At 41.9% G+C, this 12,185-nt stretch overlaps 1 protein-coding gene across 1 annotated transcript in view; it reads right to left on the minus strand.

Annotated features, from left to right (window-relative positions):
- LOC128369051 (ephrin type-B receptor 1-B) overlaps positions 1-12,151 on the minus strand; it is a 156,991-nt gene extending 144,840 nt beyond the window's left edge. The window contains exon 1 of the mRNA XM_053330008.1: positions 12,036-12,151. Coding sequence (XP_053185983.1) covers positions 12,036-12,096 — 61 coding nt within the window. The 5' untranslated portion in view covers positions 12,097-12,151. The remainder of the gene's footprint in view (positions 1-12,035) is intronic.
- Between the last annotated feature and the right edge of the window lie 34 nt (positions 12,152-12,185).

Raw genomic sequence — 12,185 nt, forward strand, 5'->3', positions numbered from 1 at the left:
CACATATCACAACCAATCCATCAGACACACTCTCGCCTTTGAAATAAACAGAGGACACTTACGACATCTGTCATTCCCTCCCCATGCAGTGATCCATGATATGATCGCAACGCTCATATGTCCTGGACGATTCACAATCAATCTTCAGAGCCAAGGCAACAGACAGACAGAGAGTCAGACAGGGAGCGGCTTCTCGTTTACTTTTTGTCTTTTCTGCTTTTTCAGAAGCACTATGACCATCCATCATGCTTTTTTTCCTTTCAGAAGCAGGCGCATGATGTTTATCAAAGGAAGTAGATTTTCAAAGCATTACCTGAGCCTCAAATTGATTGAGAACATGTGCAGAAATGCAAGTCACTCACCACACTCCCACCACATTTTCAGCTGTCAATAATAGCAGAAAGAAGGTGTCCTCTTTCAAGCAATCACTGACAGGTGTGTGAAAGCCCTTTTAGCGTAAGCAGAGTGATTTTTTTCTTTTTTTTCTAACATGCTTGAATCTGCTCACACATACATGCATGGACACACTTACAGACTCACACAGTGACCTTGTCAGGAGTTATAACCATCACATGAAGAGAGCATTGAATGCCTGTGCCTCTCAGCCCTACCCTGGGCTAGGTAAGTCAACATATAGAAGCGTTCATGTGAAAATGGATGGTGCATTTTAGGATTATTTTAGATGTGAAAGAACATTTAACTGCAAAATAGCATAAACGTAGCTGGAACCAGATGGGCTGGTAAGGTTTTAATGGAGCCCCTTTATTCATTTAAAGGGTGGGGCGTCATCACTTGTTACACACAGCTACACCACTCCATATACAGTACAATAATAGATATTCATGCATTATCACGCAATTATGAATGTCTGTACACAAGCACATTCAGGCAAATACATTTCTCGTGATTTAATTCGCTGGTGAAAAGAAAAGAAAAGAAAAAAGAAAAGAAAAGAAAAGAAAAGACAGGAAAAACCCAGAACAAATATGAGCGTGCAAATCAGAGTGGCTTTGAAAAATATACCAATACAGAGACATCATTCGCTCATCGCCCTAACCTGTTTAGTGTTGTCAGCGGAAGGTAAGACTAAAGACTTGGCATGGTGAACAAAGGACTTGGAGACTGTCACACCACAGCAAATCCCTGCATGACTCTGCTTGGCCAGCTGCTTTTGTCGTGATGGCTGTTTTGTGATTGGTATTGCACAGTCAGTATTGACATTAATACAGGTTGGAACATGATATATCCACATGAAATGGTTGGGAGGAACAGAGTAATGTGCCTCATTTAAACTTAAGCACCTTAATACTGAAATGATGCCCTTTTGCAGGAAAAAAGGTACTGTACTCTGTGACATAAAAGTGATAAAACACAGAATATATCTAAGACCTCCCTGATAGAGATCAGTCTTGTTTTGTGTATCTAAAGAAATATCTGCAGCGTTACGGAAATTTAAACAAAGTTGTGTTTTTACCTTTATATCAGAGTATATTATTACATGACAACCATGCAATTATGAGTATTTGGTATCATGTCAAAAACAAACAATGTGTATTGTATAGTATGAGTTGGAATTAGGGGTCACAAAGCTCTAAAGGCGCTTTCACACCATTAGTTTGATTATTTGGTCCGCACCAGGCAGTAAAATTGTTATTATGTAGCATACAGGCTGCGGTGTGGTCCGCATTCACACCTGCAAACGAATCAAGATTGGTCCGATTGACGTTCCTTCATCTTCAGGTAGGTCGGCATTTGGTGTGGAGTCAAGTGGACCAAGACCACCTCTTTTTGGAGGTCTTGGTCCGCTTGATTTAGTGTGCACCCGAGTGCGATTGATGCTTTCATACCAATGCAAACAAACCGAACTAAGAGATTTCTGTCTGAATGGACTGTTCAGTGCGCACCAACTGCTGTTGGTGTGAAAGCGCCCTCAGGTAAAGGATAGGCAAGGAAAGGCAGTGCCAGGAAGTAGTCTACAGCAGCGGTTCTCAAAGTGAAGTTGGGGGACCCCCTGGGGTTCTTGAGGGGGTTCCATGAGATCCCCAGAAAAAAGAGGAATGACACATTGTCACTCTAATTCCATCCTTAAGTAACACAATGACTTTTTTGGTCATGGGTTTCATACACTTTCTGTTATACAACATCTAAATGCAAAATTATAATCAGATGTGCGACACTTGGACAACATCTTATCACATGGGGGTCCATTGTGTAATTTGTGTCAGTTTAAGGGTTCCTGGTATCAAAAGGTTAGAGAACCACAAGTCTTCAGCTCCCAATAAGCTCCTATTGACATCTAACACACAGAAAAGAATGAACAATAAAATGCAGGTTCAGCCTTAATGTCTTAGCCACAGCAACAACGTTTGTGAAGGACTTCATGACAGTGTAAATTTGACAGAATTAAGGATCAAACAGGTTTAACAACAGTATTTTCACCATAGATTTAATTGGTATATTAAGGACATCTCAAACCTGTAATTTTTAAAGTACTACAATGTACAAATCACACCATGATGATAATTATACTGCACACATTTAATCACAGCTAAGCTTAAAGAGTGAAAAACAAGACCAACTAAGACTGTCTGCAGTGAGATATTTTTAGAACAAAACAGAATTGCACTAATAATTAATGATAAATAATTGATTTAAAGTATTATATACACTCACAGACTTACACAAATCACACGCTTCCTGTCTAGTTAGTCCATTACAAACCATTTATCATTTACTGCGCCTGTAATAGAAATCCAAGGCTGTGCTGGTGTGCATTTAGATAGAAAATGTATAATAAAAGAGTAGAGCATTTGATATCATACATTAATAATCTCACATCACTTATATGTCAAGGATGTATCTTTTGATATGAATTGAATTTCCTCTAAACCTGATGTGACACAGTTGTAAAACGGAGCCTGGAAAACTGCTGTACAATTACATTCAGCTCAGCTTAGTGGGAACGTTTGTCATCTTGACATATCAGCGACTGCATGCAGCACGGCCATAGTGGCAAATCTGTGTATCTGAACAGGCACATCTGTCCACTCACGTCCACATCCCACTTTACCTTATTTAAAACTACCTGACTGCAGTGCATGCCATATGTGTGTACAGTATATCCAAGTAGTTCATTTCCCCAGCTCTCAGAAATGGGCTGACTCCACCCAGACATCAGTGTCAATCTGATGAGTGGATGTCTAAGAGTGTAAGATGCTCACATCAAAGGCATGCCGATTTAAATGCCCAGCCTTGAGAGAGAAAGCAGTGAGGGAAGAGACTTCATAGGAATAAGGGATGAGGAGGGAGGGAACAATTGGAGAGGGGCATGAATTGTACACTGTTTACAGCGCCCCATTACAAAACAGGTCTGGGTTGGGTGTGTTATGTCTAAGACTGCTGTGCTAACTAGTCAAATCATCCTTCATAGATTTAACAGCAACACTCGCAAACAAGTCCATACCAACGGAAAATATACAACCTACCCAAGCTCACAGTGCCAAACAATTCTTTCCACATCATTCATTATAGCAGATATTTTTATAAAAAGGCAAATCACACTCCCCACAGACAGCCAAAGAGATGTACTCTCAAAAAGCTACACGCAGGCATAAATACTCGAAAGGGATGGATGTGCTTAAGGGTTAGCAACCACAACCACCAGACTCCTCATTAGCACAAATAAGATCGTAGGCAGATACAGGCCTATCGTTCTCTCCCCCTCTGTCTCTTTGTCCCTCTCTGCCTCTGTTCTCTTGCACAAATGAGTCCTAATCCTTGTCCTCCAGCTCGCCTCTAACAAAATAAATAGCACATAGAGCTTTAAAAGGAGGACGGAGGAAGGAATACTACACCATCACTAAAAATATGTATCCACAGTATATGGGAAATATCTTTTAGGCCTATTTGTACATCTACAGAAAGTACATTTTTAATGTTTTTTTTTTATATCATGTTTTTTGTTTTTTATTCAAAAGTAGCTGGCATAGAGGCTGACAGGAAACAGAGAAAGAGAGAGAGGGGAATGACATGTAACAAAGGTCCCTTGCTGGAGTGAAATCACGGACGGCAAGCGCGGTAACCAAAGCACTCCAAACATTCAATATTATTAATGCAAGATTTATGACAAAGGATGCTAGGTTGTGATGTGACCTTGGGATGCATCAAATTAAAATGGGGCCCTTAAGTTCATGCAGTCATAACTATATATGAAGGGCAGGGGGTCAACAGTTGACTGGAATCAATTTCTCAGGGCAGTCCTCAAAACATAACATGAATATAATAAAAATGAAAACTGGAAAAAAATTATTAAATTATATTGAATATATACTGAATATTAGATAACAAAATCTGATATGCACAATCTTGAACACTGAACCTATAAACCCATGCTCCTGCCTGCAATCTGCTTAAATGCCTAAATACATAGTACAAAACTTGAAAGTCAAACAGACTACCTTTGACTTTGTCAGTTTTAGGGAAATACCTATTTTACCCTGTCAGTTTTCTAGGTGTACTCTGGCCAGTCAGACAACTTCTGGTGGATCGAGATGCTGTTCACTCATTTCCCATTACCCTCTGTGCTTCAAATCAATAGTTAATTACCTCAAAAAACGTTCTCTTCTTATCCAGCTAGAGAAGTGGACAGCATGGGGCAGGCAGAAATTTGCCTGGCAGAGGGACTGGGTGTTATGCAGGGTGAAAAGTGTCCTCCCACCACTGCTACTTATTGGCCCATTCACTGTCCCTCTCAGAAGCTAGCATTCCATTTTGCACTGCGCCGACACTTCATTTCTCTCTACCACACCATTTCCATTTCTCATGCTAACGCAGACACACACAGAGAGACACAAATATTCATGCACAGTTTCTCTCGATCTGCCCCTCTCTTGCCAAGAATCCAATGTTTAATAAGAGATTACATTTATGGTGAGGAGAAGGGCAAGCGAATGATGAAATATGTCCACATGTCCTAAACCTGGGAGAGGCACTGGCACTTACTCATTAATAATGGGACAGGCCCCAGACCCAGGCCCTTAGCTCTCCGTCTATGCTCATTTCCTTTTCACACATCAAAGCTATGTGTGTGTGTGTCTGTGTGTGTGCGTGTATGACTGTGTATGTGTGTATCGGCACATTCACATCTGTGCTCGTGTGTGCGTGTGTGTGTGTGTGTGAGGGTGCGTGTCAATCCCTATGAGAAACAGCCTGTGGAGGAGCCGACTTTATTTAATCAGAAGTGAAACCACCACTGTCCGTAATTTCAGCCCTATTTAACGTCGTGCCTTTAATTCCTCTGAGCACTGGAGACACAGCATCCTCTAGGCTGCTGATTCATTTAAAATGCAAAAATTACCACAAAGTTGTTTTTTTTTTCTTGTACAGTGAGAACTTCATATATTGTACATTTAGACTTCAGAGACAAAGGGATTTGCTAAATAAACACAGTGATACACACATAAAGATTGTAGTGTGTGGTTGCCAAGTGTACAAAATGAGTCAAATTGATAAGCTTATCAGTGTGATTGTAGATTTTAAAAACTTTCCCACACTTTGAAAGTCACAATCACAAAAAGACTCTGCACCACTACACCTGCCTCCTCCCATTCTTTTTTCAGCCTTTGACCTGCCAGACTTCCCGTTTGCAGCCCTTAAGCCTGCGCCTTAGGGCTTACAAGTCAAATGAAATCATTCTAGTCCTGACTAAAAACAGATCTCATTTTAACAATCATAAATGAAGTTCTTTGTTCCTACAAGCCTACAACCCCAATAGTCTTTTTCCTGTTCCTGCCAATGCCGTGTCCATTACATCTTCACAGGGACAGGCTCATATTTCTCATTTTTCCTTGAAGAAAGACCTATAATGCTTCATAAATGCATCTGTTTTTAACTTAAAAAAAGTGTGGGGAGAGAGGCACGTGAGAGAGGGAAGAAGTGAAAGAGACGGGAAGGTTTGTAGGGGAGAAGGGTTTGTAACTTGCAACATCTCTCAGATTTGATTAAAATTTCTTGAAAAAGAGCAATCTAGCAGACAAGAACGAGCGACCAGCCCAGGAAGTCAAATCAACAACGAGCTTTGTGGATGTGGATTGGCTGGAGCTGGTATAGGGAGGGTTGGGGGACAGAAGCTCTCGGGGACATGGGTGGAAGGAAGGCAGAGGATAAGGGGCTATAAGCATGGAGGCCCCCAAGAGCCAGGCTGCATGAACAAGTGGGAAATAAGACTCGATAATCAGTACTTTCTCTTCTCGCCTCTCGACTCAACAAATATCGAAGAGGCTCCCCTTTTCCTGCTGACTGAACAACTGTCACCCAATCTCTAGGACAGGTGATAATGGAGGGAAAAAAAGCCTGAGAGACAGAGAAGGAATTAGAAAAGGCACATTTTTCACACCACTATCTTCGAGTGGTGGGGAAGCTGGGTCACTGCACCCAATCGATTACTGGCATTGTCATTTTCCAGTAGGTGTGGCTTGGAGGGTTATCTCTAAGTTTGTACTCTTGTGAACATCAAATCTTGATGAGTATGTGTGTGGGAGTGTGCGTGTGTGTCTGTGTTGTATGTTTGCCATTTTAGAGAGCTGGCTTTACCGGGAAACAGATGACTCACACAGTTTGAGGTTGAACTGTGTCACAAGCGTCACTGCTTTCACTCCTGTGCTCTAATGTGTTTCGTATGTTGCTGATGCAGTGGGTCTGCTTATCCCTGAGATTGGACAGATAAGGCCTTAGCCCTCGTCCCACTGTCAGCCACCTGCTCTGATAAGGGCCAAGCACGAAGCAAGACGAGCAGAACCTAACACTGCTGATAGCATCTCCACAGCAAATCTCTAGACACAGGAATGTGTGAAAGACACTGGAAGACAACATAGTAAAGAACAATAAATATCCACACAGCAAGGGAGAGAAAACAAGTCCCAAATCTGGAATGGATCGGAATAGGATACACAAAGATACACACACACACACACACACACACACACACACAGTATAGTGCAAGCCTGTCCTCCCAAGAAAAACGACACTATAGGTAACAAACACAGTTCAGATTACATCTATATAAAATGACAAATGTCCATATTCATACATGTTTCAAGTGATAATTTTAACCAAAACCATGACCAACCCTTTCCCTAAACCTGCAAAACATGATTCATTTTTAACAGTGTTTTGTAACAGTTTTGCACAGTCAAATGATCTTGTCCTGCAGATTATTGCCGATGCAGACGCCATATTAGAAAACACTCTTATGGGTAGTTCTGGGGGCCATGGTAAAAATATCCTGTGTGGTCGTTTGAATTAGAGGACTTGTTGTATAGTGTCTACTGCTCTCATCTTCTCTCTCCACTCTCCCATAAAACCACACACTCACAAAGGGACGTACAGAAAAATGCGCACATGCATACCAGCCCCCAACTTGCATCCACCATCTGGCCTTCCCATGGCTCAGATGTCTCTAGGGTAAGGTGAGCTGTGAGGGGGACTGTGTGTGCGTATGCGTTATATGTACGTGTGCGTGTGCGTGTGTGTGTGTGTCTGTGTATGAGAGAGAGATGGAGAGAGAGGGAGAGAAACACAGAGAGAGAGTGTGAGGAGCAAACAATCACATTATCCAAGAGAAAATACGCACTATACACTATACTACAATATGTGACAAACCATATTGTGAAGAGAAAAACCCACTCATACCACTGATTCTTGCTACACTGCCTGCATGCAAGCACAATATTTCCACAAAAAAAGGCACATTTACAGCACTGCAGGTACATGTGCTGCAGGCAGGGGTATGCACTGGGGATCGTCATAGATGACTAGGCCACGTAAGCGCACCTTAACACTGATAGTCTTTTCACTGTGGGCAAAATAAAGCCTCCATTATGGGATGAGGCCATGTCTAGTGCCCCTGCCAGCCATAATGGCTTTAGCACTCTACTGACAACACAAGCACCCAAACGTACAATACACACACAGCGGTACAAAATGAGTGGAAAATTGAATTCTATTTCAGATGGTCCCAGGTCAGCAGTAGTGCCCGTGGCCAAAATACACTTGAACATTTACATGAGCTCTCACATACACAATCCTTTATGTTTTTTCTGTCCTACCACATCAACCGATGGGCTGATGTCGCAATGATATTTTTATTTTACCCTCTTCTAACGATTTGAAATGAGAGCGCAGAGGAAAGGATCAATCTCACATTCACATCCATTAGAGACTCAACAGGACTCTTTTCACAGGCTGTCTCCTCTGCACAGCTGGTGAGCTCACACGTACGCACAACTCACACATTGAGTAGTAGAAGACTCTTAACTCAATACTACACTAGCCTCGTAAAGCCAGTCTACATCACTACAGGCTCAGTTTTCAGTTACAAGGTTTAAGTCAGAGAAAAAGTTAAGAATCATTTGAGCCTCAATAGGTACAGATCATCTAAGAATTTACAGTGTTTAGATGATGGTGTGACTTGCCCCGCTCATAACTTGCAGATATCAGGAACTATTATTTAGGATAGGCATAATATTAAAAGAAACATAATTTATCAGCTGACCACCAATAACCCAGTGAGTCATCCATTTGTCTAATCAGGTGGTAACTGTCAGTCATCTACTTTACATCCAATGTGAATTGACATACAAATGCCTCTTGAGCCTTGCCCGACCACGATAAAAGCAGCGAAATTGAGGTCTGGCAAAACCATGTGGTAGCTTCATAAAGCTATTACCCATTTTCAAAGTTTGTTTTAATACAACTCCAGTAGCTTCACTGCTCTGATTACAACAAAGAGCTCACCAAGAGAATAATAATAACATGATGCTTTATGAATCTCAGGAGACAGACTCTCTGACTTCTCTCTGCAGTGAGGTCAGAGCTTAAGGTCAGAGCTATGGGAGAATGCCTGTGGAGCAGAGTCAGGGTCTTGCTCAAAGACACCTCAGCAGAAACACACTCTGTCCTCTAACCTCTCTAATCAATATGCCACTCTAATACGCCTCATTAATGTATATTAACAGTGTGCGGTTCTGAGCATCTATTGCTTACTATCATTATGTTTATTCAGGAAGCTATGATATTTTCCATTCAATCCACTTGGCCCCTAAGGATGAAGCATTATCATAGTACAGTGCAGGTACTTAACACGGTATCCTAAGGGACTGGTTACAGCACATTACTAATGTTCTCTTGTCATACTCATACTGAATGCTGCTGCTTTTTTACCTCAGTATAGCACCACTCACGCATCTATCAGACAACTGAAATGGCCCACTGTTCCTGCACTTCCACAGTTTTGTTCAAATTCAGGCTACTCATTTGTAAAACACACGTACTTCATCTTTTCTGAAACTCACTGACCTCCTTCCCTCTGTCTCTCTCATCTTCTTTTTATATCTTCCTCGGTCCCTGTCTATCTTTCAACCGCTGTTTCCCTCTGTTCATCCTCCACCACCCAGTTCCAGGCCGTTAAATGAGCGGGCTTATCTAAGCCTAATTGGTTTAAGGGCAAACAGAAATAAGCAATGGCTCTGTAAGTAGGGGAGAATTACTGCTGCTGTTGGCAAGAACCATCCGCACACCACGGAGAGAGAGCGAGCAGAAGAGAAGAGGAGGGAGACAAGAGGGGAATGGGGAGATTAGTGAGGAGAATTATGGAAGACAGAGTGGGAAAAAGAAATTAGGAAAAGAAATGGGAGGTGTAGAGGAAAGTGGGCAGAGAGAAGGTGAAGATGAGAAGGAGAAACAGAGAGAGGAGACAAATGAGGGTGAAACAGAGCACTGCACTTGCTTCTTTTTCTAATGGCATGCAAATCCCCATCCTCACTCTCTTCTCTGTTAGCCCTTTGCTTTAGGCTTGACTGCCCCTCCCTCTTCAATAACTTGTAGCTGAATACATTTCTTTTTGCAGATATCACGACTTCATGTGTGGGACTGTGTCTCTGCGTGCAAGTGTGCCGTTTACTATAGTTGTGCCTATAAAGTTCTACAATAAACATTACACTTGATGAAATCGGTTCTCGGTTCTTCATCTCACCTGATTCAGACACACGTACACGTTCACACAGTGACACACCACTGCACCCTCAAGATAAAAAACACTCCATCTCATTTTTCTATTAAATATGGTTTCCTGTCATCTATCCATCCATCCATGCTTAGAGTATTTTCCCCATATGATTTTCATCCCACAGTTCATCAGTTTATCAATGATGTGCGTTGCGTTTACTGTGGGTGTATGTGTGTGTGTGTGTGTGTGTGTGTGTGTGTGTGTGTGTGAAAGGAGGTTAAGTAAATTATTCAATTCATTGCAAGTATGTGTCCATATGGTCAGGGCTGCTCTTTACTCTAACCTTTCAAACAAGCTCATACACACATGCACCCAGTTCCCTGACACTTTGTGATTATCGGCTGATTTGGACTCATAATCAGATTAAGGGTGACAGGAGAGGCAGAGATAATGTGGTCAATGGCCCCACTCTCTTTGTCACACACACCCAAACCCACACACACAAAACAAAAAAAATGAAAGAGCAACAGATTGGAGTTCAGATCAGTGACGATTTTAACCAGCCCATGGGACAACCTCCTTTCAATTAGTGACCCAAACAAGGAAATCACTTTCATCCTTGTTACCGGGGTAACCCAGGGGCCATCTCCCTGCCCATCTGTTTCTCTCTCATCCCATATTTTAAAGCAGAAATCCCAAATCCCCTCTCCTTGCAGGGAAATTTCACTTCTCCACTCAACTCTCTGAACTGACATTTTTACTGTCATTCCCCACTGGGTACACATTTGAACCTGAAAATATCCAGGCTCAGAGAGGTAGCAATTTGGGCCTGGGCTCGGTATCCATAACTGTGTTGAAATCTGATAAATGCAAACAACAAAGACACTGCCGAATTACAGAGCACAGCCGGAGCTGGGAGTAGTCCAAGAGCAGAGTTGTAAATGATTAAAGAGAAAAGCTGCATGTGAGAAAACTCATTTTATTTGTGCTTCTAATTTACTTATGTAAGCGTTAGTGAGTGGTTACGGACAGTTATCGAGAAGCTGGCGTGTTGGTGTTCCTGTGTATGTTTTATTGGCAAGAATGAGCGAAAATGAGTGGAGACATTATATATCCAAGATGCTGCTGGGATACCCATCCAGCAGCCAGGCTCCAGCCTAGTGTTCAGTCCCTGGGGTCCCACAGCGGAAATGAAAAACATGTTTAACTGAGAAGATATTAGCTACTAGTGGCACCACCGCTTGTCCCGATGACTGTGTGTGTGTGAGAGTGAGAAAAGAGGAAATAGGAGGAGATACGGAAAGACAAAGACAGAAAGTGGGAGATTATGATGGATGAAAGGAAAGAGGAGAATAGATACAAAGACAGTCTAAAATCGGGGAGACTCATTTGACTGCTTTTTGATGAGAAAATACAAATTTACCTTACACAAAATTCAGGTTGCAAAAAAGAGTTTTCTAGTGAGTTTAATTTGATTGGGTTTGTCTCACCACTTCAAAAAGCCACTGAATGATTCTAAGGAGCCTGAAATAATATTATTAACCCACTTTAAAAAAAAAAAACATGATGAGATTTCTTGCAGGCAGATTCTTAAAAAGTAACCTTCGTTTTCAGAGGAAAAAAAACGCTCATGGGATATTGGAACCTAAAATAACACAATTGATAGATGATATGTATCCTGTCCTCTTTCACTTTTGATGTATAGAAGACAGAGGAGTGAGAAAAAAATATGTTTTCGTAAATGGCAACTAATAAACTTCTATAAAAGGTATTAAAACACAGTATTGTTCTTCATATGGAACAAGTAACATCAGTGACAACCAGCAGTGCGAGAGGATAGAAAGCTCCGAAACACACAAGGATAACCACGGCAATCTGCTGCGATCCACGTGTATGACATCCCTGTATCCCTGTGCCAGAGGCGCAGCGCTGCCCAACAGAAAACGCTCCTATCATCCCCAAGGTACACAGAACGTCCTGGAAAGAAGCATTCCCACATCTACAACAGGCATAATCCCAATTTCTAATTTACCTTCCATCGCAGAAGATGTGATGACCAGCACGCATAAAAGCGTAAGCAAATCCACTGTCATGGCAGAAGGGTAGTCTCCACAGCTTGTCCCCAAATAACCAACACGCACGGTGCGCGTCAAAGGAATCCCTCAATTGTCAGAGCGGTACT

This window comes from Scomber japonicus, chromosome 12 (genome assembly GCF_027409825.1).
Source record: "Scomber japonicus isolate fScoJap1 chromosome 12, fScoJap1.pri, whole genome shotgun sequence".
Lineage (NCBI taxonomy): Eukaryota > Metazoa > Chordata > Actinopteri > Scombriformes > Scombridae > Scomber > Scomber japonicus.